Source organism: Lucilia cuprina, chromosome 4 (assembly GCF_022045245.1).
Source record: "Lucilia cuprina isolate Lc7/37 chromosome 4, ASM2204524v1, whole genome shotgun sequence".
NCBI classification, from domain to species: Eukaryota; Metazoa; Arthropoda; class Insecta; order Diptera; family Calliphoridae; genus Lucilia; species Lucilia cuprina.
In genome coordinates, this window is record NC_060952.1 from 26,778,123 (window position 1) to 26,805,666 (window position 27,544).

Sequence of the window (27,544 nt, forward strand, 5' to 3'; positions counted from 1 at the left end):
TTATGAAATAAAATATTTATCGATTTTTCATATAACGAAAAAGAGTCTAAAACTCAACTTTTCATAAATCGCAAAAGGTCGAAAAATCGATTATTTTTTGTTATTTTACTTTTATTGAAAAGAAAACAAACAGCAGAATCGTAGTATAAAATATACAGTTTTTTAATTTTCTCAAACACAATTCATAGAAAAATGTTTAAAAAATCGAATTGATGCTATTTGATAATATATCGATAACCTTTTCATTTCATTAGATTTCAAGGAGATAATTTTATTTTTGGTTAGTATATAAAAAAAATTAGAAAACTACTTACCATAATTTTAGAATTCAAATCTGATTGTTAGAAAAATATTAAGAAGTGAAATTAATTTGAATGTCTATTTTGAATTAATTAAAGTCAATTTTATTGGTTACAAAGAATAATAGTATTTTTACTCAATAGGGTAGAATTTAAAGAAAATTTCCATCCCTGTTCTACATGTAAACTAAACGCCAGTGTTGAATAATATTGCACCAAAATTAACAGTTATTTTGTTTACATTTTAAATTTTAACATTTTAGATAAGAAATATTTTTTTATTCTATTACAATTATGTTTTTTTATAATTGTGAAGTATTCTAAATAAATAGAAGGTATATTTTTTGGATTGTATGAGAATTTTGAGAAAGATCTAAAAGAATTTTAAATTCTAATTGGTAAAGCTCTGGAATGTATAATATTTAGTACTGGATCTAATTCTGTACACATGCCTGTTGAAAGTGTGAGGTGTTTTAAATATATTAAGCTATAGAAATGATAAGATTTCATTCCTATACCTATATTCTTGGTTCTTATTAAATTTTATGACAATCTGGCTACATCCTTCGGTCTATTAAAATCACGATAGGGACCACACCGGAGGAGCCTTTACTTTTGAAATTATGAACTGTAGAGAACATTTATTTAATACGATATTGAACATGGAAATTATTGAAATATATATTTTTAATCATAGAACTTAAATATAATCACAGTAAAAAAGAATACGTTTTTAGATAAGAAAAAAAATAATTGAAATAGAATTATTTCCACAATTTGATAACACCATCACGTGCAGCTGAAGCTACATAAATTTGATCTTTGTCGGTTTTGCACATTAGTAAATCGGTAATGGCATCATGATGACTGGCCGAAGGTATTTCGGGGCCGGAACGTGGATTCTCTTCGCTAGAAGCTCTAAGAGAATTAATGTCTGCCACATTTCCCATGGGAATAATATGCTCTTCTATCACTTGACTACCCTCAATTAAACGAGAACTGAAATAAAATATATTCAATAGTTAATATGTATAAGGTGCCACACAAGTTCAACAAAACTCACTCATAGTTAAATGATACATCATTGAGATTATCCTTAGCCGATGGTACAATTAATGAAGACCCTTTCGGTTGTGTTATATCCCAGAAACGTAAACGTTGATCAGAACTGCCAGTTATTAAAAAGGGAGAATTGTCGACCACACCGCTTAAAATACCACATGTAGTAGCCGGATCGTTCTGTATTTAAAATGCAAAATTAAGCGCCTACTTATATTTTCACTTTATAAAACTTACCATACTAGTGTAGGATAAAACTGGAGCTGTACTGGCCCATAATACAGTATGACGGTGACCTGTTTCTATATTCCAAATAGAAACTTCATTATTAGATTGTGAGGCTGATATTAGACATGACGGTTCTGTGGGATGACAAGCCACTTTACGTATCCAAGAATCAGCGGGATGTTTTATTTCGGCTATAGGTAAACGAAATCTTAAATCCCAACAAATATGCTTGCCACCACTAGTACCCGTTACCAGCCAAGAGCCAGTGGGATCTGCACATATGGTGGTTATAACACCATGTCTTAATTCATTTTGCAAACGCCAAGCACTATTTTGCATGCGCGTATCCCAGGCCACTATACCACCATATAGTGTAGCATAGATAATAACACTTTGAGAACATTGTTCATAGGAATGCATATCCACCACCGGTCCATCATTTTCACTGTAAAATGAAGAATATAATTTGATGTTTTTTTCTCTATTACAAACTTACTTTTGATCTAAATGCAATGCTTGTTGTAATGTCATCTTTGAAGAATTTCTATCTATACGCATTATTAATAAACTGCCATCTTTACCGCCAACTGCCAATGATTGTCCATTATCACAGGCGGCCAACGAATAAATCGGTGTATTGGCCGTATATACTTGCCGTGATTTATTTATGCCATGACTACCACTCAACTTATTGGCATCCCAGAGTCTTACAGTACCATCTATACTACCGCTGGCAAATAGTGAACCATATGGCTTAAGTGATGTAAGTTTAATAACAGATTCGGAATGTTCATGTAAATGAGCGACCATAGTACCACCCAAACGCCAACCGTGTGGATAGGGACTGTTATGTTTATCCAAGTGGCTACGTTGTGAAAGTGCTAAAACACTATAACGACTTTTCATTTTAGTACGCAAACTTTCCAAATCTTTGCGACATTCCGATGAACGTTCTATTGAAGAGAGATAAATAACATATTACTTTCACTATTTGTTATTATAACGAAGAACTCACCCTGCCAATAATTCCTTTCGGGCATTGTGTATTCACCCAAAGATGTTGCTGCGCTTACTGTAGTTGCCTGGGCTCCCAAAACTATGACACCGGAAGCTGGACTTCCCGATAAGCCACCACCTGGTGAAACAACAACATCTGACAGTGGTGAGGTGGGTGTTATGCCCTCACTAACTCTAGGCTCTAATGTCATTTTAGTGGTTGAATGTTTATCAACCAAAGCAAAATCATGACAAATAATAAATTTACGATTTAAACTTATGCGGCCATTTGATGATATAGATGGCTCATCGGCATCTTGTTGAGATTTATATTTCAGCTTCACCAGAAAATTTTTCATAGCCAATAATTGTATCTCAACTTGATCGGTCAGGCCTTCAGAATTTAAACGGCGGAATAGCTATAAAAAATACACAATTTTACTTTCATTTCTAATAAAACAAATCCAACAAACATGCTTACACTGCTTAAAGTCTGACCCATGTCGCCATATTGTGGCACCAAACCGGGACGTGTAGTACTGCGTATTTTAGCTCGCTCTTCCAAAGCGTGAATAAATTTATGAACATCCGCAAATCGCAGTACATTATCATACACCTGCCTCGGTATGGGTGGTAAGATACAATCCAATAAAATGTCTGGTTTTTCAACTTGAATCAAAGGCGATTTAAGAAATTTCGATATGGCCGGCATTATTTTGCATTGCACATCTATGGCGGATAAAGTACGGGCCATTGTAGCAATCATGCCGCATATTTCGTGTCTGATCCATAAATTGGGATGACACAAGTAGCAAGCAGTATCTTGTATGATTTCGGTAACAGTTGGTTTTTTAATATGACCTAATTCTATGAGAATGGTAACAGCTCTTATTGCTTTTGCTATAACAAATTCTTCACGATCCGTAAAACCTTGCTGTAAAAGAGGCACTAAAATATCAGACACCTGCCATCCTACATAACCAGCTACGCCGGCGATGTTGTCATAAAAAGAACCTCTCAAGTTTTTATCTTCATCATTGAGAAATGTCATGATGTGAGACAAAATAACATCATTGGCTAATTAAAAAATAAAGCAAGTTAGTTTAAAAATTTCATTCACTTTATAAGCTAAAATTTTCTTACCCTTTTCTTTGCCAAAGAAAGCACACAAATCACAAATATTTGATTCCATTAGAGTCTGTTTGACAATAGCTTTAGGATCGGTTAACAAACTCAACACCGTTTGGCGTATAATCTCATGCAGAGCATTTAACTCAGCTTCATAACGTCTGGTTGGCATATCATTGGGAGAATTACGTTGTGTTTCTTCCAAAAAATATATAGCTATTTTTGCTAATTTAGCTATATTTCTAGCAAATGCTACTCTTACAATTACTGCACTCTGATCACAGTTTGCCAATTTGGTAATTGATACTAAAATATATTCGGGAAATACATTAGCATCACTTCTCGGTATATCTTTAACCATACTGAGGCAAGCTGTTAGAGTTTCAATAGCTTGAACTTGAACTTTAGCTGAGGAGTTTTGAGCCAAGTGTAGCTAAAAATTATATTTGAATAATAAATTTTAATATGTTTTTTTTTCAAATTTTTGCCAAACTTACTATATAAGGCAATATACGATCAAGTATAGTTTCTGAAGTTGTATATTTTGAAAGTTTTTGTAAAATTTCTAAAGAACATATTTTCGTATTCGAATGTTTCAAACCACGTATACAGGAAGTTACCACAGTTATAATTAAAATTAAACCATCTTGATCTGGTGACATATTGGCACATGATTCAGAATCTTTCTTTTCCTCCTCTTCATTGGCAATATTATTTACTTGTTTATCATCGACTGACTCAGATTCGGGTGTTAAATCTGAACATTCACCCGATGTTAAAACTTTAATGCAATGATTAATATCCGAATGTAAACGCATTATTTTGTCATCGGGTGACATTATTGGTGATGAGGAAAACATTTGTAAATATGACTGTAGAAAGGAATAAAAGTATTCGGGAAATAGACGACCTCGTTCTTGATCCAAATAGTCTTCAGCACTTTTACGATTCATTGAATTTAAATCAATCATAGAAGCTAAAAGATCACGTAAACGTTCATTTTCTATGCCCTGTAAATGTTTCTCGACAAGTTCACGTTCACCGCTGCGATAAGTTAATAATTGGGAGAACTCAAATGGAGCGGTACCTTCAGTCCATAATTCTAAAAGAGCACATCTTAAGAGAGAAAAATGAATTGTTAAAATATACTCTGTGATCAAACAAGTACCTACCCAGCTGAAAATATATCCATCGCTGGCAGTAGTGTGTTACCCGAATAATATGGACCCAAACGTATTATAGAGTCAGTTGGAAACATTGAAGCATTACCATCTGCATCATCTGATGACAAAGTTTTAACAAATCTTTCGGGTGCTATATAACAAGTACGTCTTCTGCTGGTATCAAAGAAATATGTATAATCAGCTGGATTATCTTCGGGCAAATAAGTAGGTTTGAAAGAAGCAAAATCCGATAAAAGAATCCAATTCCATGAAGTTATTAAGATATTTTCCAATTTTATATCACCATGACAGATTTTTTGTTTGTGACACTGGTTAAGAGCACATAGAATTTGAAAGGTAATCCATTTCTTTTCGAGCACCGTCAAAAATGGTCTAGTGGAGACACGATCATAAAGACTGTGCTTGACATATTCACGCATAATGTAAGCAGCTTTGTCGGTAAGCTGGACATTTTTAAATTAATTAATTTTTTTTAATACTCAAAATTTAAAGCAACTAGCTCACCTCCACCCTTTGAAAAGGTAAACAATTAACGGCATTAGCTAAAGTCTTTTTTATATACTCCACCCTTTCCTTATGGTCTTCCAGTGGCAAAGTGGGATCATGTTTAACAAAAACTTTTACCACAATAAGACCCTCTTCTGATTTCGCTTTGGCCACCTTAAAGAACCGGGTGCTCCCCATGCTGAAAATTTTTAAGAGTTACTCAATAATACGCCTCTTTTTTAGCTATTTTTTACTCACTTCGAATCGAATACAATTTCACTGCCAAATTGACCCGAAAAATAATGTTCTACGGGATATATTTGGGATGGTGCTATACCAACTAATTGATTACCCATTTTCCTGCTGTTTATATATTTTATAATTTCATTAATTTATTATTTTTTGGAAATTATTTTTTGTGTATATAAATGTTAATTAATATTTTTTTTCTCAATTTTAGTGCAGTTCAGAAAATTTTCACACAATGCAGCAATTGTTTTGTTATCAGCTGTGTTCGTGATAAACAAATGTTATAATTCTGTTAAGTTAACAGAAAACAGGGTTGTTAGTAAATTAACCCTTGGTTTTTTTAACAATCAACTTTTTACTAAAAAATTTATATTCCACATAAAAATTATAAAGTTTTATAATAAAAAAAATATTTTTAAAGTTCGTTCAATTACTATTTTTATAAAAAAATCGTATAAGAATATATAATTATTCCCCACACTTAGTTTAGAGAGTATATTGGGTTTGTGCTGATGTTTGTAACCAATCGGCTAAAAACAATTCAGTGAAATATGGTACATGATCTTCTATTGTCCGAAGCCTATTGAAAATGGTTAAGATCAGTCCATTATTTCACCTAGCCCCCATACAACTGAACCCACCAATAGGGCTTGTAAACCTTGTAATCAAACTACAGGTCGCAATTTTGAAGATAATTTAATGAAATTTGGCACATGATCTTTTATGGTACCGTAGACGAAGCATATTGAAAATTTTTAACATTGGTCCATTATTTCACCTAGCCCCCATACAAGTGAACCCCGTAATATGCCTTGTAATCAAACTACTATTCGCAATTTTGGAGATAATTCAATGAAATTTAGCACATGATCGTCTTTGATACTGTAGACGAAGCCTGTTGAAAATGGTTTACATCGGTCCATTATTTCACCTAGCCTCATACAACTGAACCCGCCGAATGGGGCTTTTAAGTTCATAATTATGTTTAATACCTATACTCATATCTCAACAAAAAGCAAGTTCTATTCTAGACTTGATGACCCTCACGAATTTTTTAAGTTAGTTAGTGCGTAAGGCAGGCACACTCTAAGAATCTTAGATGCACAAATCTAATAGATACATATCATTCAATAGATATTTTTTAAATAATTCAGCAAACCATTTAACAATTTGAAAATAATCTTTCTTTTATAATTCAAGTCAAGGACGATCAGACACACTTGAGCTTTCTACAGAATTGCGTCTCACTCGCACCAATTGAGTGTATTACTCCGTATAACTGTTTCCAAGTTATGCGTTGTTTACATTAATTGCTTACTTTCGTTTCACTTACCTCGTTTGAGGTTATGTTTAATTAAATTGGTGGATACCAAATAATACTTTTGAATAATTAATTGTTCGTGCCTCCAACTTTCTATATAAAGGTATAGGTCGATTGGAGGTCTCCCTCCGAACCAACGTGGGATAACCTGGCATTTTGAGTGTTTAATACACCGCCAACAAACTACAGAGGTAAAAAAGACTTTGTAGAAATCTTGAATGATATGATTTCATTGAAATGTGTTTTTTTATTCCAATAATAAATTAAATTAAAATATATAACTGTTATAAATAATAAAATGGATTAAAAAAATCATTAAATTTTTCCATGACGACTTTTATAAAGTAGCTCCTTAAAACGTTCCTTCCTTTTCGTCTCCATTTGTATACGTCTTAAAACGTCACGCTTTACGTCAAAAGCCAAAGATATATCATTACAATCCTTAGATGGGAATAAAAAATTCCAAGAACCAAATATTGTATCAATGCCCCCACAAGTGCGACAGAAACCTTAATACATTAAAATTAATAATTTATTATTTTTTTTTTTAATTATTACATCTTACCCAAAAATGTTGCAGCAACACTTTCACTTCTTTTCTGGCCATATAAATAAAAAAGACCTCCTAATTGTTTTAAGGCACTGCCTGTAAATTTCCAATCTAGATCAATAATTTGATGATGTTTTGGAGGAGTACATTCCACAACACTAATCGTTAAGAGCTTATTATTGATTTCTGCTGGCGAAATATCATGAAATTTATCTTTGGCCAATTCAATATTAAAACACAAGCCTAAAGTGAGGGAACTCCAAGAACCAATAATATCACAAGGAGCCCCTAAATAAAATTAAATAAAATAAGATTTTATATATTTTTTTCAATTCAGCGATATTAACTACCATCGTGATGATCTTCATAATCCATACTTTTACCATCGTGTATACTTTCTAATTTATTTAAAACACGATCTAAAATTTCTGTTAAACTTGATCTTGATATGCCATCAAAGGTTTCTCTATTTTCCAGATCTTTTTTACTGTTTTTCAAATTTTCTTCAAAGCGAGTTGGTAGATTTTCCCCTAAAGTTTCTTTAGTTTCTATTAGAGGTTGATTTAGTCTAGTATTACTAGCTAAAAGTAGAGTTCAAATATAAATATTTAAATAAAAGGATTTAATAATCAATATTTACCTTTATTATTTGTAAAATAACTCTGAACAATTTGAGAATATTGATCATTATTTTTAGCAGTTTCTGATTTAGTTATTTCTTTAGCCAAATCTAAAGTACTAGTATTTAATTGTTGGGCAACATTGCCTAACAGACTGCCACCTACAGGTGAAGGAGCCGATGGATTTAAACTTATTTGTAAAGCTTTAGTTAAAACTGTAGGATATAATGAAGCATTTTCTAAATTTTTATTATTAATAGCATTTGATGAAATTTCTCTTCTAAATATAAAATCATCATAATCTAAAGTTTTTGATGTTGTAATATCTAGCATTTCATCATCATAATAATTTGAATATCCATAATCATCATTGAAATTTTCATAGCTATACTTATTAAGTAGATAATGATTATTGTGATTTTTATTTGATAAATCTTTTCGATTATCTTTAAAATCCATTCCATTTAAATTTTTATTTAAGGTATCTTTTAAATTTTCTTTCCTTAAGTGGTACGAAGGATCTTCATTATTAACAATATCTATTATATTATCTGGATTTTGTTCTTCATCAATATCGAATATTTCTTCTCCATGTAATGTAAATTTATTATTGATATCATTTTCATTCCTTTCGTATTCTTTATTTAAGTCTTCTATTCCGAAGTGGTACGAAGGATCTTCCATATTAACAATATCTATTATCTTATCTGGATTTTGTTCTTCATCAATATCAAATATTTCTTCTCCAAGTAATGTAAATTTATTATTGATATCATTTTCATTATTTCGTAAGTCTTCTCTTATAGATCTTTTAATATATTTCTCATACTCTTTTTGATCTTGATTTCTCTCATTAGTTCTATAGATTCCATTATAATTTTGCATATATTGATTAAAAATATTTCTATTTGTTCTTTGTTGAATCGGCTTTATTTGATGACTTGATTCTAGGCTTTGTTTGGTAACAATAATTGTAATAAGGATTAAAAAACACGTTTTGTTATAAGACATTTCATGATAGAAAATATAAATAACAATTTTTATAGTTTTTTTATCAAAATTGTAATAAGATTCATTTGTGACAAATATGTTAAGGGTGCCAGATGTGTTTTTGATTCATAATGCAAATATAAAGTTCATAAAAAACCTTCCCACATTAGGCCATACCAGTTAAAATTTAGTCCTATAAAGTTTTGAACTAGTGGTTCTCTTATCAAGACATCTACAACAATATACATAAATTCCCTACAGATTCGTATTAATTTCTCTCCATAGTCTCAGACATTGATTCTCTTTTAATATACAATTTATTGATATACATAATAAATTTTAATTTGCAGTTCTAACTTGAATTTCATCACAAATAACATTATCGTCACGTGACACAGATTATTTAAGGTCTCACTCTCACCTGTCCATAGTATTATTTAAGACCTTATCCAATATTTTTGTCTTAGTCTTTTTGAAATCACTAAAAAAATACATTATCAACGTTTATAAAAGTCGTGATACACGATTGTCAGATCTTACAACTTTGTCAGTAAAATGTTCAGAAAATGTCTAACAAACGTCTGAACTTGCAATTTTTCTTTTGCAATGTTGTCAGAAAAAGCATTATTGACATTATTACAAGACAAAATTTGTAAGTTTACACTGTTATCAGAGATTTTCTGCAACCGACGTTGTAAGATCTAACAACCGTGTATTCATAGCATTAGTTATACAACTACCATTGGAAGTTGACGTGTCTACTTACTTCGTATTGTTAGTAGACACGTCTATCGACAGCTTTTCCTTTTTAGAGGCAGTTGTTAATAAATATATAGATATGGATATTCCATATTTTGGGACGACAGTAACATTATTTATCATTAGCGAAAACTAGACTTAAAAAGGGAATTCAAAACTTTTAAAAAGTATGACAATAGAAATAAACAAAATAAGTCAACTACAAATTATGAATATCCAAATAACTATATTTTCTATATTTTTCTTAATATCGGGAATATGCAAGAAATCCACCAATCTTCTCAGCGCCAAAACTATTGATATAGTAAATCCAAATATTGGTCTCTATGACTATTTTCAACAAAGATTAAACCATTTTCAAGATAAATATGAAGCAGATTCTTTAAAAAAAGACAAACGAGCATTGAACCGAAACTACAGCCCATTATATGATGAATTTAAAAAAAGATTAGACAATTTTAATGCGGCCATATTTATGGATAAAAATAAACAAGCGTTAGACAATGAAAATTTATATAAAGGATGCAGTGATTGTCTTTGTGCTTTGGAAAAAAAGTCAAATGATAATGAAGATAAAATGCGTTCAAATCGTGGCTTCTTTAATTATTTCGGATTTAATAGCAATTCAAAAGAAAACTATAAAAATATTGCAAAAAACAGAACGAAATCATCACATAAAGTATCAACAAATAAGGGAGAAAACAAATCTAAACAAATAGGACGTAGAAAATCCAAAGCATCTTCTGAAATTGAAGACAAAGGTGCTCTGATTGAATTTAAGCCGGGTACATTATATGACGAGTACATGAAACAAATCGGAAAAATAATCGATGTGCCTATTTCCTAATATGTATTAGTATTATACAAGTAACAATTCGTTTCCGTTTAAATACCTTTTAATTTTTTTATTTATGTATATATGTAACAATAATTCAAGTTGTATCTATTCCCATATACGGATAATAAACATCTGTTTGGGGCACAAAAGTTTCCTTAATAGTTTGGGGCGAAGTCCAACGTAATAAATAGTAAGGACTACCAGGTTTATCATTAGTTCCAGACAACTTTCCACCACCAAATGCTTGCTGACCGACAACAGCTCCTGTAGATTTATCATTTATATAAAAGTTACCAGCTGTACATTTAAATTTACATAGAGCTTCTTTTAAAAATTGTTCATCTGTAGCAAATACGGCACCCGTTAACGCATATTTAGAAGTATTACGAACTAATTCTATTGTTTTATCTATATCCTTCTCTTTGTAAACAAAAACCGATAGTAAGGGACCAAATATTTCCTCTTTAAAAAGGCGATCTTCTGGATCACGTACCTGGACTATAGTGGGTTCAATGAAAAAGCCATGTAAATTTGAACAACGTCCTCCGACTAGAACATCACATTGAGAATTAGTTTTGGCATAGTCTAAATATTCGTTAATGCGTAGAAAAGCTTTTTCATTGATAACAGCCGATGTAAAACTTTTATAATCACAAACATCTCCAATCACCAATTGCCTGGTGAGCTCACAAAGTGGTTTCTTAATTTGACTCTCCCATAAACTGTCTGGTACATACAATCTCGAACAAGCCGAACACTTTTGACCGCTATATTCAAATGAACTTCGTATAGTACAAGCTACAACGGTGTTCACATCGGCTGATGGGTGTACAAAATGATAATTTTTACCTCCACATTCTCCACTTAAACGTGGATAGGTTTTATGAAAATCTATATATTTGGCTACTAATTTCCACAAACTGCGAAATACTGCATTAGATCCAGTAAAATTAATGCCAGCTAAGTTTTGTGAATATGTAACTGTGTTGCCAAACGTAGGACCATCGGCTGGTATGAAATTTACCACACCTTCAGGTAAACCTGCTTCATGCATTATCTTAAATACTAACCAACTAGATAACATGGCATTATCGGCCGGCTTCCATAGAACACCATTACCCATCAACGCCGGCGTAAAAGCCAAATTACCACCTATAGCAGTAAAATTAAAAGGACTTATTGCCGCTACGAAACCATCTAATCCTCTCCAAATCATATGATTTTTGCAAATTTTAACATTTGGATTTAAAGGTTCATAATGAACTAATTCCTTTAGGTATTCGGCACTTAAACGGATAAAGTCAATTAATTCAGCTGCAGCATCTATTTCAGCTTGATAAACTGTTTTAGCTTGACCTAACATAGTAGCAGCAACTAAATCAGCTCGATATTTAGTGGCCATTAAACTGGCTGCTTTTTCCCAATATTCTACACGCTTTTCATAAGCAGTATTATCCCAATCCTCTTTCACTTTCTTAGTTGCCCTAATAGCTTGATTTATAATATTCTGATCTGCATAATAATATTTAGCAATAATACTTTTATGTTTATGAGGCATACGTTGGTAACGTTCTTGATTTGTTTTTATTTCTTTGCCACCAATTACAATAGGAATATCTTCTATATTACATGAGTAGTGATCCAATGATTTTTCTAAATTGATTAATTCCTCCGATCCGTGTTTATACTCTAATATAGGTTCATTTTTATAGTTTATTTGATCAAATCTTTTAACTGATACAATCGATGAAGTTAATAAAGTTTTTGTATCTTTCTGGGCAATTTTTTGAGAAAATCTTCGTAGAATAATAAAATATGATTTTGAAAACATGGTAATATATTTTTCTGTATATTGTGAATAATAAAATTTTATTATTCAGTCATCTAATAAAATTCAGTTTTAACTAGAAAACTATTTAAAATAACAAAAACAATTTTGATGATTATATAAAATATAAATATAATTTTTTATCCATTAAAATACTAGGGTCCAGTTTTTAAAATTAAAAATTTTTAATAGTATTTTCTTACTTTTCTAAAGCCGATAATGAAAATGATTTCGAATATTTTTTTAAACGCATTATACCCTACACCACTATAGTGGGGAGGGTATTATACGTTTGTGCTGATGTTTGTAACATACAAAAATATTGGTCCAATACCCACCTTAAAGTATACCGATCGATTCAGAATCATTTTTTGAGTCGATTAAGTCGATTGATGAAATTTGGACCAAGCATATTTTTTGGCACACGGGCGAAGCCTATTGAAAATTGTTGAAATCGGTCCATTATTTTACCTAACCCCCATACAACCGTACCTCCAGATTTGAACTTTCTATGCCATAATTACGTATACACATGGTGTAGGGTATTATATGGTCGGCCATGCCCGACTATATTTTTCTACTTGTTTTCCATTCATTGCAATCCCCAAAAAATGTGTAATATAAGCAAAGTAGGTATTTTGTCCTCAAAAACAGATAACATATTATGGATCTTATTCATTATCTTTTATTAAAGGTATATACCTATATCAAATTTTAATACACAATTTGTTCCATAAACCTTCGATAAATGTTTATGAATAAGACAGATACGGCCGTATTCATAAAGGGCCAAATAGACTACACAAGCGGCTTGACAAACATACTAGAATTTAACGTTTGTACAAGCCTGTTGTGTAGTGTATGAGGGTGTTTCGTGTTTGTACAAATGCTTGCGGTTTGCTTGTACAAAAATAATAAAATTGGGATTTTTACACAAACATATTAAATTTTTGTCTAACTGCTTGTATTGTTTATATTTATAAACAAGAAATTTTTTACAAAATTTATATTTCAAAGAAAAATTTATATCTATATCTTTGCAAGTCCACAAAAAACGTGAAAAAATAGGTGTTTGTACGGGCCATGTTTGTGTAAGTGTATGTTGAAACAAAAAAAGTATGTTTGTCAAGCCGCTTGTGTAGTATATTTGGGCCTATTGATATAAATTAGAGAATGCTTTAATTAGTCCCACAACTAAAATTTTACAGAGAAAAAAATTTTGAAATTCACTTTCAAAAATATGTTTTTTTTTATAAAAATAAAAATAACGTTTTCCAACACCAATTTAACAGCACAGCTGTTTACGGAAACAAACATATGACTTTTGTTTACAAACACTTGCATAAACAAATAAAAATAATTTTAAGATAAAAATTAAATTACACAATAAATGCAACTTACACGATTGTTACTAAAACCAAAAGCTTCACATGTATTGACAGCGTATTTGAAACAATGTAATGAACCACCCTGGACTTCCTATTTTGTGAAGGTAAACAATTCAATAACCATTCTATAAGACTAAAATCTAATATTTTCACAATTTTTAGTTAAAAGATGTTCAGAACGATCAATGGGGTAAATCACATTTTAATTGGACCCTAGATACGGGTACAAATTATCATATTTTGCGTACAGCCTGTTATCCTTATCTAAAATATCATTGTAGTAAAAGAGAAATTCAGGATTTATCATTGGAAGATAAGTTTTTTCGTTTTTTGAAAATTATTAATTTGGGTATGTATATTCTTTCGCTTCAGAAGATACAATAAAATTTTGAATTTGTGTTTTTTTTTTTAATATTGTTGTTTTCTTTAGGTTTACCAATGTTATTTTATGGTTTAGCAGCTATACGTTTAATTAGTCACGAAGAGATTGTTATAATGCCCGACGGAGAAAAGGTCACCATTTATTTTTTATATGCTGAAGATAAAGGCTCTCGTTTTTAGTTGATTCTTTTATTTTAATAAATTATTTTTAATAATTAGATTTCATTTAAATTACATGTTTTTTTAATTATACACAAATTTAGAGCTGATCTTTAGGTGAACGATTAATCACCAAAAGTGGTTTTTGAGTATTCAGTTAGTTAATTTTGTTTGCTATTTTAAGCGCTTAATGGAGGTGGTTTAAACGTGAACAAGAAATACAAAAGTGTAAACAGCTGATGCAACAGAAGTTAATACTCTTTTTATAAAAATAAGCATTAAAATGCTTTAATTTTAGATTAGAATAAATAAATCAAATTCTTAAACTGCTTTTCATGGATAATTTTTTTGATATTATGAAATTTAAAAAATCTAGCTTGTAGATCACCTTATTCTTAAACAATTTTTTTATAATATTATGAATTTTTTAATATGTATATATATTTACTTTAGTATATTATGCTATACGCACAATTGGGACGAACGACGAATTTTTCGGAACGAATCTTCGTCCTCAGATATAGAACACACTAAATTATATGAAAATACTTACAATCAGTGCATATGACGAATTTCGTCATACGTAACGAACTGTACGATAGGTTTATTTCTATTTCTTACGCAGACGAACGACGAATTAATTGGGGAAAATTGTTTTAAGCCAATTCCGGTGCCCGAATTTTCTGAAATTTTGCGGTTATGAGTACAGCTATTCGAAATTATATTCGAAAATTCGAAGTTATGTTCGAAAAATTTTTTATGCTCTTAAAATTATCTATGGGTCTTAAAAACTAAAAATAAAATTTTTGAAAATTCGAACCTAAGTTCGAAAAAATTTTAAAGCCATTAAAACAAGTTCTGGTGGCTCGAACGTCTGAAATTTAGCAGTTTGAAGTACACTTCATGATACTACAATGCTCTGTTGGAATATTAAAATTAAGTTCGATAATTTGAAGTAATGTTCGAAAAAATTTGAAGCTGTTTAAATAATGTCAAGTTCTTTTCGAGGCCAATTTCTTAAATTTTTCTAATTTTGAAATAATGTTTGAATAAATTTTAAAGCTGTTAAAATTATCTCAGAATCGTGGAAATTCACAAAAATATAATTTTTGTTCCTTTTTCTTACTTTTTCCAATTTCGAACAAATTTTGAAACGAATTCGCATTACTAATAATTTGATTGTGTTCCATTTGACGAATTTAAGCATCGAATTGTTGTCGACAAGTTCGTCGTGCTATACGAAATTCGTCGTTCGTCCTAATTGTGCGTGTACCATTAAAAAAAGATAAAATTCAAATTTAATTTTCTTAAATTCTACATTGTCCATTATTTGAATTCAACATCTCCGGTATGGGAAATAAACGATCCCATAATTGAAAACGTTCCGGAAATATACCAAATGATTTTACATTTAAATTTTCTCCAATCTCCAGATAGTGTTTTTTGTCTTCGGTATACAAAGGCCATTTAACGGCTTTTAAATAATCATCGGAAGCATTATTAGGATCACTAAAACATAAAGAAAAGAAAATGAATATTGAAAAATAAATAAAACAAATGACATATTACCTCTTTTTGGCAAATTCAAACCAAAATCTAGTTAAACGCTCAACGGTATTGTGTTCAGGATCCGTTTTTTTGAATTGGGGTGTTAATAAGGGCACATTTAGTAAATACAATAACTCATCATGATGCATAGCACCTAAAAGAGTTTTAATATATGATTATGGTATAGTATTATTATCTATAGCTTTTCGTGTCGCCTACCTAAAGTTTGATTATTGTCGGGATTAACAAAATGACTATAGCGTCCTTTATAAGTGAAAAGATAAGTGTAGACGGGAGTATATTTTGCAACCATTTGTAAGAAACGATGATAGGCAAAACCAATTAAACCATCACCATACAATTGACCAAATGGTATAAGGGATTGTGGGAACTGTAATGCTTCATTTTTGAAATAAAATTTACGTATATCAGCACTTGCTTCCAATGATTTTGGCGTTTCACGTTCATAGAGAAAATAGATTGGTGTATATTTTGCAAAATCATCATTAAAATGTTGACGCTGTGTGTCATTGCGTAAAGCATCTGTAGACACGAAATTAAACACATGCTAATTTACACAGTTTTCATATCTACTTACAATAGCCGATAGAATAAAATTCGTATTCCGTTATGCCTGTTATTAGAGGAACCTTACTAATATTTCCTTTGGACATTGTGGTATAGGGGTCCTCTATTAGATAACGTTCATAATTTCCACCACAATCACTTTCTATAACAGGTAGCCAATTGTAAACAGGATTCCAGCCATCTTCAAACATTTCTTCCATAGTATTAACAAAATCAAGCATAGGTTTCTAAAAATATTTAAAGATTTTTTATTTATGTATTATTATTAGAATTAGAAACTTACTGTTTTAAACATTTCACCATCTCTTTAATTGGTTTGACTGGACAGTTCAAAAGTTGGGCCTGCTTTTGTGCCAATTCTAATTGGTCTGTTTTATATCGAAATTGAGCCAATGGTGAAGCACTCATCATAATGCCGCGATGGAATAAACCCTTAGACATGGGCGACATCATATGCAAACCTACACTGAAACTACCAGCACTATAGCCCCACAAAGTCACCGAATTCGGATCACCTCCAAATTTATCTATATGATCTCTTATCCAACGTAATGCTAAAACTTGATCTTTTAAACCCATATTACCGGCAGCATCAGTTGTTCCGGTAGCTAAAAATCCTAATGAACCTAAACGATATTCAATGGTAACCAATACAATATCTTGATCCATAAAATTTTGTGGTCCAGCATAATTGCTGTTGACAGCACCCGAATAAAATCCTCCTGGATGCAAATATACTATAACAGGTTTTTTTGTTTTCGTATCTTTAGTATAGATATTTAAACGTAAACAATCTTCAGATATTTCTGCTAAATTATCCGTTACTTGTGCGCACATCGGACCGTCTTGAGTAGCATCGTATATTTCTGGTTTCCAGGCTTTAACCGGTAGGGGATTTTGAAAGCGCAATTCACCAACAGGTGGTTGACCATAACGTACACCACGAAATGCCCAAATATTATTACCTAAACGCGTTTTCAATTTTAAGCCTTTCAACTGACCCAGAGAAGTATCTACAATTATTGTGGAATCTTTTTCGCCATTACTTATTGAAATTAGCAGAGATGTCAAAAATACTCCACAAAGTACATTCAATACAGTTATCATATTTATTTATTCCAGGCGAGAGACACTTTTCAATAACAATCAACTTGTTCGTTCAACAGTTGCACTTTGAATATGGCTCAGAAAATAGTTTTGCTATTTATATGATATGTAGAATAGTATATAAAAATGTTTTACTTTATAATTCTTAGAATTTGTTTGGAAAACCCCCTTAAATGCTATTAAGGTGGTGTTGGTTTCTCTGTTGTTTTGAGAAATATTTGCTTTTGAACTTTTATTTTCTACAACAATAAAAGGGATTTAATGAAATAGTTGTACTGATTAGAATTATATGTTATTTTTAAATGTTATCCTATTTATAAAAAATTTATTTAATTGCATTATTTTATCAAGTAGCTAAGTCTGAAATTTACTTCTTTCTATTGTAGCACAGTGTTATTTTCGATTATCATTGTGATCTGATTTAACATTTGATATTTTATAATGCTAAACCAGTACACATGTTACACTGTGTGACAGCAGTTTATATCTGGTTGACTGAACATTTAAAAAAATTAGGATCGCCTGTAAGATCCAATATTCCTCTTCAATAGTAATAATTTTGATGCAAACTCAAACCAAAATCTTTTGACCAAACTCAAACCAAAATCTACTTAAATTCTCCGTGATAATATTTTCGAGAATCATTTTTTGAATTCATGTGCTCGAGTACGAATATTAAATAGTTATAACATCTCATCAAGATGCATAGCGCCAGAAAGTTATGTTGATATCGTTGATTTAATGAAGAAAAACACATTTCCTCAATTGAATATGAAACCATCTATAGGCTATAGCGTTGCTTATAGGTAAAATGATAGGCATAAACGGTGGTATATCTTGAAATCATTCTTCACAAAATAATTCACATAATTCTTTCATAGATTGAGGAAATTCTAGTGTTTTATTTTGGAAATATTGAAAAAAATCTCTCTATTGCCTTAAACAGAAATATTTGGATAAAAAAAAACACAATAACGGGGTTTCTTGCTTTCGTATCTTTAGTGTAGTCATTTAAACGTAAACAATCTTCAGACAGGTTTCCAGGCTTTTACTGATTGAGGATTTTGAAAGCGCAATTCGCCTACAGCATAACGTATACCACGAAATGACCAAAATTCTCACAAACGCTACACTCGTTGTAAGCCTTTTAGGTGACCCAAGGAAGTTTCTATAATAATGGTTTTGTCTCTTTCACCATGAGATACTGTAGCATACACTAATAATGTTATATACATATAATTTATTGTGTATTTAACAGCTCCGTTCATTTAGTTTTGTACTGAATGCACAAGGGAATATTTTTTTATACCATTATAGTGGGGAGGGTATTATGCGTTCGAGCTGATATTTGTAACACCCATAAAAGTTACCAATCGGCTTAGAATCATTTCATAAGTCGATAAAGCTATGTCCGTATGTCTGACTGTGTCTCCATGTAAACCTTGTGTCTTCAGGACGCAATTTTTATATAATTTGATGAACATGTGCTTATTTTGGAAAAAGGACGAAAGGTATTATAAATTGTTAAAATCGGTCCATTATTTCACCTAGCAACCATACAACTGCACCACCCGAATAGGGCTTTTGACCCCATAATTATATTAAATGATCCTCTATCTCTACAAAATTGACAAAACTCATTTTATATAAGTCTTTATAATTCTAGTGATTTTCGTAAATTTGAATGTCCACACATCATTTATATAAACATATTTCCGAACAATAAATTTTATAAGAATCGTTTTAATTTCTGCCCTAGCCCCATCCAACCGTACCTTTTATCTAAATCATAAATATATATCAAAAATATTTGTCCTCAAGAATGCCAGTCGGTTCAGAATCACTTTCTGATTCGATTAGGCTATATCCATCTTTGTGAACGATTTAAACTTATGTGCACGCTACAGCTCGAAATTTTCAATACAATTTGTTCAAATTTATAACATACTCTTCTCTGGATCTAATAACTAAGGCTGTTGAAAATAAATGAAATCGATCTTTTAATTTTCCGTATCAGCATACTACCGTACATGAACAGACAAAAGTTAATATGCTTTTAATGGAATAATATTTTATTTATCAATAACAGATAAAACTACACTTAAACGACCCATATTTTAGAATACAAAGTTTAAAACGGAATTTTGAACAGAGCTAATAACATAATCTAAATTATATTAGGTATACATAATTAAATTTTACATTGTGCATTGTTAGAAACTAACATTTCATTTATCGGGAATAGACGATTCCACAACTGGAAACGTTCCGGAAAGATACCATTCGATTTAACATTTAGATTTTGACCAATATCTAAATATTGCTTCTTCTCTTCAGAGTACAATGGCCATTTAACAGCTTTCAAGTATTCATCAGAAGCATTATTAGGATCGCTAAAACGCAAAAGTTAATTATATATAAAATCATGATAAAAAAAAAACGAAAAATATATAAATGTACCTTTTCTTAGCAAATTCATACCAAAATCTAGTTAAACGTTCAATTGTATCATTCTCGGGATCAGTTTTCTTGAACTGAGGTGTAAATAAAGGAGCATTTAACAAATACAATAATTCATCATGATGCATAGCCCCTAAAATAATTATATATATAATACTATTATCGTTTAGGTTTTTTTTATTATCACTTACCTAGAGTCTGATTAGTTTCAGGATTTACAAAATGACTATAGCGTCCTTTATAGGTAAATAGATATGTGTAGACAGGCGTATATTTTGAAACCATTTGCAAGAAACGAAAATATTCAAAGCCAATTAAACCATCGCCATATAATTGACCAAAAGGTATTAAAGATTGAGGATATTCCAGAGATTTATTTTGGAAATAAAATGACCGTAAAGCTGCACTGACTTCTAAAGATTTTGGCGTTTCACGTTCATAGAGAAAATATATAGGCGAGTATTTGGCAAAATTTTCATTAAAATTTCGACGCTCTGTTTCATTGCGTAAAGTGTCTTTAATAATGATATTAATATGACCATATAGTTATTAAAAAGAACTCATTTCTACTTACAGTAACCGATATAATAAAATTCGTATTCTGTAGTGCCGATTATTAGTGGAACTTTAGAAATATTGCCCTTGGCCATTGTAGTATAAGGATCCTCAATTAGGTAACGTTCCTGGTTTCCACCACAATCATTTTCTATTACTGGCTTCCAATTTAAGACGGGATTCCATCCAAACTCAAACATGGCACTTGAAGTGTTGACAAAGTCCATCATGGGTTTCTGTAAAAGTTTTTATATCAACAATTTTTGTAATTGTAACTTCTAATAAACTAACTTACGGCTTTTAAACATTTCACCATATCCTTAATTGGTTTTACTGGACAATTTAAAAGTACTGCCTGCTTTTCTGCCAAATCTAATTGATCTGATGTGTATTTAAATTGTCCCAGTGGGGAAGCACTCATCATAATACCTCGATGAAATAAACCCTTTGCCATTGGAGACATCATATGTAAACCAATACTTAAACTACCAGCACTATAGCCCCATAAAGTTACCGAATTAGGATCACCACCAAATTTATCAATATGTTGCTGTATCCAGCGCAAAGCTACAACTTGATCCTTTAAACCCATATTACCGGCAGCCTCTGCAGTTCCTGTAGCTAAAAATCCCAGCGTACCCAATCGATAATTTAAAGTCACTAATACAATATCACGATCCATGAAATTTTCGGGCCCAGCATAACTGCTAATAGCAGCAACTGCATAAAATCCTCCTGGATGCAAATAAACTATAACAGGTTTCCTTGCTTTCGTATCTTTAGTGTAGACATTTAAACGCAAACAATCCTCAGATAGATATGTTAAGTTAACCGTTACTTGTGGACATATAGGACCATCTTTTGTGGCATCATATACTTCAGGTTTCCAAGCTTTTACAGGTTGCGGATTTTGAAACCGCAATTCACCAACAGGAGGTTGAGCATACCGTACACCTCGAAATGCCCAAAATTTATCGCCTGATCGTGACTCCATTTGTGTGCCCTTCATCTCACCTAAGGAAGTATTAACACAAATAGTAGGATTCAATTCGGCATTGCAAATTGTTTGCACACTTAGTGCCACTAATATGCCATAAAATATTTTAAAGGCAATAATCATATTAATTTTTACTCCAACAATGGAGAAACTTCAATTAGACTTGACTTGTATTAATTTGTAATTTAACTGAAGCTAATTGAAAATCGTATTAAAAATGAACCGCTATTTATATTATTTGTTGAAAAGCAAAAATATTATAAACAATTCCACACATACTTACTGATTCATAGAATTACTTTTGGAAAATCCCCTTTGTTTATAGTTTATTAAGGCAGAGCTAGTTAGTTCGTTATTATTTAAAAATTAAAGAAACTAGCAAATTTGCTTTAGTAAGAGTAATTGTACAAAATATAAACTAGGGCCATCCTAATGTTTGGTAAGATTTCTTATTAATTTTATTATTCTTGACTTGACTTTTAATGACATCTGTTATCTTTTTAACAAATCCACCTGTTTTTTTTTGGTCAGTAAAGGGGCAAGAAATTTAATTTTAATCATTTTAAAAATATAAATCGGCAGTAAAGAATTTCAATATGTACGTATGTAAGTAATATGAAACTGCTCTCAATCATTCATAAGCTGTTCGTGTTTAGAGATTTTATATCCCCAATACTTCCCCCTGGGGGCACGTTACCTTGGTGATGCCTCCACCTTAGTGTTATTGGAATCCCGGGGAATACCTCTAGTCTGGCCGGGATTAAAAAAATGCCTGGCTTAGTCATTACATAGATTGAAAATAGGTCAAACCAGAGCACCGCTTAATTTGGTACTACGGGTGGCCAGTTGCCCGCAGGACTATGTCCTGGCTGGTCGATTGGTTGAGGTTCCTTCGGGATCCACGTAGTTTCTGTGGTTTAAACCCAAATTCGCGGGAAGAGTAAGTTGCGATTAAAAGACTGAAGTAAGGTAAAGTCAATATTGGTGCTGTTGCCGAAACAACAGATATCCCACAGAGGAGTGACTGTGGGACTAAGCTTTGAAAATGAGTTGGTATTAACTGTATATGGTACGGGATGATTGTGGGGTACGGCGGGCCTCACCCACCCATCTACCTATAATAAATGTGTCGTATGTTTTTCTCTTATGAATGTGTCATATAAATGAGATGTGTGCTGGGTTGTATGATGATGGATGAAAGGTATCATATACAAGTGATACCATTGAATTTTCCTTCCTTGTCCACATACATATGTTCGGAATATACTCTGTTCATATCAGAATTATAAAAGTGTGTCCCTGTGAGCAAGAACAAAGGCCTCAGCTTATTTGATGGTCCACCGGTGCTGTTGCTGAATCAACAGAGTCCATCCCGGGTGTGTGGTTGTAAACGGAAGTGATGTTTTTACATATCGAAAGTTAAGCATCGGGCAGCAATGGTCAGATATTAGATAGCTCGAGTACTTCAGCAAAGTGCTTGTACATGGACCGGTTCAATCCATGTACAAAAATTGCCACCTGAGTTCTTCATTGAAGGATTCAATGAACGTTGTTCAAGTCTACCCAGTGGATGAAAAAGACCACCGTGAGGTAGAGCATCATGCCAGGTACTCACGTAAAGCACTTCGACATTCATCCCCAAATCTAAAACACAAATTAATAAACAATTATATTATTTCTAAAAAAGTCTTGTCTTTTTCAGTCCCTTAATAGCTCTTTAGAATTTGATGTTCTTACATGCTAAAAACCACTTTTCAATTTTTCATCAAAAATGATCAATATACGTCAACATAAAGTGTGTGGTGAAGTCATATCCATAAAAAGTTCAGCGGTATATGAGGTGAAATATGTTTTATATATCTATATACAAAACATTCAGAAAATGTTTTTCCGGATCTGCCTATAATTGGACATTGATCATTGATCCCTTTTAGAAATCAATTACTCGCGAATAATTCGTTACTTAACTACAACCTTTGATAAAATCCGACACCATAATTGGTAATAGATCCCTTACTGATAATTAAATCAATGCACATGTATAATTAAATTTCAAAAGCTGATTTTCAATATATCTGTACTTCTGTTCGCCCGGCAGAAAACAATCCTTAAGAAATGCATTATTGAAATGCATTGAATATTAGAATCTAGTTATGCCAAAAGTCTCTCTCTCTCTCCAGAAAAGACTTTTATCTTCTCATATCATTGTTAAACTATGTATGTGGACATAAAAATAAGTATTTTGAATATCTCTCTTCGACTAATATCGACTCAATTCCCATATTAACTAGGAAGAAGGTCATGTCCGACCATATGATAAAGTCTTTATTGATAAAATAATGATTTCTGTCTATTTTCATTCGATACTGATATGTTAAAAGAATTTACGTAAGGGGATTTTGTATAGGATCTATGGTTGGCCTATCATAACGACCGACAACACTAGTTTTACTGTTATTAATAACATATGTATATTATATTTACATTATTAAGGGCTCCAAAGCCACATAAGGGAGATCTATTCAAAAACCAATATTAATCGTCCTTTGGCCAAATGATTGGTACATTCTAAGGCGGGTGTAGGACCAACTTTTTGTGTGCCTATTATACTCTTTCCACTATAGTTGTTATAGGTTATAAAAATGATGAAACATGTTTCAGAATTTATAAAAACATTAGTTCGAGAACGAGTGCAAATAAAACTACTTCAGATTCTTAAACAACTAGTTCCAAAGACTAATGTTGTTCCCATTACATCTGGAACCTGTTCCGCAGAACATTGTTTTAGTTCTAAAATTCTTCTAAAGAGTTTTCAAGGTTTTCATATAGGAGCAGCATAATGATCACGTTCATATGTGAGTAAGTTTTTCTAATAAAAATTATACAATAAATATTAATAATTATTTAAAAGTTTCTCAAAATTGGTGCTAATTCGCTAAAAAAAACTACTGTTTTTAAATAAAAAGTATACATTCTCTTCCCCAGAACTAGTTCCAAGTTTAATAATTTTTAACAAAAATCATTAATTTAAGAACTAGTTCTAAAACCGTTAAAAGAATGAGTGTTGACTCCATAACGTTTCCTCAGAACCAGTTCCGATATTAACAATTTCAAAAAAAATTATTAGTCTCAACGTTAAAGTAGAACGAATACTGGTTATCATCATGCGTTCTAGAACTAGGTTTGGAACTAATACAATTTTTGTTGGGATATGGGCATTTCCAAAATGTTGAACGCGACAGTCGAATATATTTTTAGTGATTAAAATGGTACGAGAAGTTAAAATTTTGTATAGACATTTGTTTTGATTCGATACATTAGAATCAACAATAAAATCGATTTTGAATTTTTGGTTAGATAGGGCTGTTTGCATTTCAGGTGACGATATGTTAAAAAATAAGAAATTTATTTCTTAGCTCTTACTCAGTTAAATACATAATTCAAATAAAACTAATAATGTTTAAAACCGATGAACAGCTTTTAAACTATATTCTAAACAATAGTTTTTACATTCTCTAATAAAGTTATTTGCTAAAGAATGTGGTCACTTCCAATTAAACCACAATTTATAAATATTAATGGATTATTGTATTTTAATTTTTTTTATAACTTTTTGTTAAAAAATAATACCCTTTCAATACGAAATGAATAAAATTTGTCTTAAATTTTGCATTGCTCTCCAATTTGGTTTAACATTTCCGATATGGGAAATAGACGATCCCACAACTGTGAGCGTTCTTCTAACTTAGCATTTGATTTAACATTCAAATTTTGACCAATTTCTAAATATTGTTTTTTGTCCTGTGAATACAATGGCCATTTAACTGATTTCAAATATTCATCGGAAACATTATTGGGGTCTCCTTTTTGGGCAAATTCAAACCAAAATCTAGTCAAACGCTCTATAACGATATTTTCTGGATCGGTTTTTTCGAATTGCGGTGTAAGTAGTGGAAGTTTTAGTAGATACAGTAATTCATCATGATGTACCGCACCTAAAAAGATTATGAAAAAATTTTATTTACTATATACATATGTACACTGTACATTTTTACTCACCTATTGTCCGATTCGTATCGGGATTTACAAAATGACTATAACGTCCTTTGTAGTTAAAAACATACGTATAGACGGGAGTAAATTGTGAAACCATTTGTAAATAACGAAGGCTAAAACAAATCGCTCCATCACCATAAAAGTCAACGAATGATTGTAAAGATTTAGGATATTCAAGAGATTTATTTTGAAAATAAAATGAACGAAATGCGGCACTAATTTCTTGCGATTTCGGAGTTTCACGTTCATAGGAAAAGTAAATAGGTGCATATTTTGCAAAATCTTTATTAAAATATTCACGTTCTGTATCATTGCGCATAGTGACTGTATGAATTCATAATATGTTTAAATAAGATGTTCAAATTGTTGTTACAATACTTACAGTAGGCTAGATTATAAAATTCATATTCTGTCATGCCAGTTATCAAAGGAACTTTAAAGATATTACCTTTGGACATGGTAGTATATGGATCTTCTATAAGATAACGTTCTTGATTTTCACCACAATCGTTTTCTATAACTGGCACCCAATTTAGGAGAGGATTAAAACCATACTCAAACATACCCATTGTCGTATTCACAAAATCCATCATGGGTTTCTGGTAAATTGAACAAATTAATGTGTCTAGACTCATTTCAAAATTCAGTACAAACTTACCGTTTTCAAACACTTTACCATTTCCTTTATCGATTTCACTGGACAGTTCAAAAGTCGAGCTTGTCGTTCAGCTAAATCCAATTGATGTGTCTTATATTTAAATTGAGCCAGTGGTGTGCCACTCATCATAATACCTCGATGAAATAGACCCCTCGCCATAGGAGACATAACATGCAATCCAATACTGAAACTACCAGCACTATAGCCCCACAAAGTTACCGAATCGGGATCACCACCAAATGTTTCAATGTGTTGTTGTACCCAACGTAAAGCCATGACTTGATCTTTTAAACCCATATTACCAGCAGCATCTGTAGTGCCCGTAGCCAAAAATCCCAACGAACCCAAACGGTAATTTAATGTTACTAATACAATATCTCGATCCATGAAATTCTCTGGTCCAGCATAAAGACTAATAGATCCACCGAAATAAAATCCTCCTGGATACAAATACACAATAACTGGTTTTCGTGCTTTTATGTCTTTAGTATAAACATTCAAACGTAAACAATCCTCGGACAGATAGGTTAAATTAACTGTTATTTGTGGACATATGGGACCATCTTCAGTAGCATCTAAAATTTTGGGTTTCCAGGCCTTAACCGGCTGTGGACTCTGAAATCGCAGTTCACCCACAGGGGGTTGGGCATAACGTACACCAAGAAATGCCCAAAATTTATCACCAGAACGCGATTCCATTTGTTTACCCTTCACTGTGCCAAGATGAGTTTCCACACAAATTGTTGGATCTGAATCTGCTTGACATATTGCTAACACCCATAGCGTAATTGAAATGCGACAAATCATTTTACATACAATGATCATATTTATAACTTTAGAGAGAAAAACACTTTAAATTGCACTTGACTTGTGTGTTTGTCAATAAGTTAATGCAAATTTAAAATTGTATTCAAACCGTTTTACCTTTTATATGACTTGTAAGTGAAATTTACTTTGGAAAACCCATTCGATAATAAATTTGTTAGGATAGTGCAAAATGTAGCTTTATGAAATAACTTTCAGAGTTAGAAATACATATGATAATAATCATTTAAAACATTCAAATTGGTATCACCCTAATGCTGTAACAGGTTTTATTGGTTCTGGTTACC

The 27,544-nt window shown here is 31.6% G+C and overlaps 6 protein-coding genes and 1 pseudogene across 7 annotated transcripts; 1 reads left to right on the forward strand and 6 right to left on the reverse strand.

Annotated features, from left to right (window-relative positions):
- Positions 1–942: 942 nt before the first annotated feature.
- LOC111682634 (phosphoinositide 3-kinase regulatory subunit 4) lies at positions 943–5,889 on the reverse strand. The gene is made up of 11 exons (XM_023444626.2): positions 5,639–5,889; positions 5,399–5,579; positions 4,883–5,337; positions 4,208–4,826; positions 3,726–4,143; positions 3,064–3,659; positions 2,602–3,001; positions 2,083–2,539; positions 1,596–2,031; positions 1,363–1,538; positions 943–1,298 (listed from the first exon to the last, which is right to left on the reverse strand). Exons 1-11 carry the CDS (start codon positions 5,734–5,736, stop codon positions 1,064–1,066), a joined length of 4,071 nt encoding a protein of 1,356 aa, XP_023300394.2. The 5' UTR covers positions 5,737–5,889; the 3' UTR covers positions 943–1,063.
- A 1,283-nt stretch (positions 5,890–7,172) lies between these two features.
- LOC111682621 (probable cyclin-dependent serine/threonine-protein kinase DDB_G0292550) lies at positions 7,173–14,079 on the reverse strand. 2 transcript variants are annotated; one of them, XM_046950835.1, is made up of 5 exons: positions 13,937–14,079; positions 8,141–9,072; positions 7,851–8,081; positions 7,516–7,788; positions 7,173–7,459 (listed from the first exon to the last, which is right to left on the reverse strand). In XM_046950835.1, the coding sequence occupies exons 2-5, from the start codon at positions 9,003–9,005 to the stop codon at positions 7,266–7,268; spliced, it is 1,563 nt and encodes a 520-aa protein (XP_046806791.1). In that variant the 5' UTR covers positions 9,006–9,072; positions 13,937–14,079; the 3' UTR covers positions 7,173–7,265. The 2 variants fall into 2 exon arrangements, with proteins under 2 accessions (XP_046806791.1, XP_046806790.1); XM_046950834.1 differs by lacking the exon at positions 13,937–14,079 and having other exon boundaries at positions 8,141–9,205.
- On the reverse strand, positions 10,659–12,545 carry LOC111682622 (delta-1-pyrroline-5-carboxylate dehydrogenase, mitochondrial). Its single transcript, XM_023444614.2, has one exon. It carries the CDS (start codon positions 12,536–12,538, stop codon positions 10,802–10,804), a length of 1,737 nt encoding a protein of 578 aa, XP_023300382.2. The 5' UTR covers positions 12,539–12,545; the 3' UTR covers positions 10,659–10,801.
- LOC111682633 (uncharacterized protein C15orf61 homolog) lies at positions 13,872–14,535 on the forward strand. The gene is made up of 3 exons (XM_023444625.2): positions 13,872–14,027; positions 14,086–14,272; positions 14,354–14,535. Exons 1-3 carry the CDS (start codon positions 13,926–13,928, stop codon positions 14,482–14,484), a joined length of 420 nt encoding a protein of 139 aa, XP_023300393.2. The 5' UTR covers positions 13,872–13,925; the 3' UTR covers positions 14,485–14,535.
- Positions 14,536–15,205: 670 nt separating this feature from the next.
- On the reverse strand, positions 15,206–17,779 carry LOC111682625 (annotated as a pseudogene).
- A 1,978-nt stretch (positions 17,780–19,757) lies between these two features.
- Positions 19,758–21,929, reverse strand: LOC111682626 (juvenile hormone esterase-like). Its single transcript, XM_023444618.2, has 5 exons — positions 21,017–21,929; positions 20,741–20,957; positions 20,358–20,681; positions 20,167–20,299; positions 19,758–20,099 (listed from the first exon to the last, which is right to left on the reverse strand). The coding sequence occupies exons 1-5, from the start codon at positions 21,839–21,841 to the stop codon at positions 19,898–19,900; spliced, it is 1,701 nt and encodes a 566-aa protein (XP_023300386.2). The 5' UTR covers positions 21,842–21,929; the 3' UTR covers positions 19,758–19,897.
- Positions 21,930–25,324: 3,395 nt separating this feature from the next.
- Positions 25,325–27,319, reverse strand: LOC111682628 (juvenile hormone esterase-like). Its single transcript, XM_023444620.2, has 4 exons — positions 26,433–27,319; positions 26,157–26,373; positions 25,778–26,098; positions 25,325–25,713 (listed from the first exon to the last, which is right to left on the reverse strand). Exons 1-4 carry the CDS (start codon positions 27,255–27,257, stop codon positions 25,379–25,381), a joined length of 1,698 nt encoding a protein of 565 aa, XP_023300388.2. The 5' UTR covers positions 27,258–27,319; the 3' UTR covers positions 25,325–25,378.
- Between the last annotated feature and the right edge of the window lie 225 nt (positions 27,320–27,544).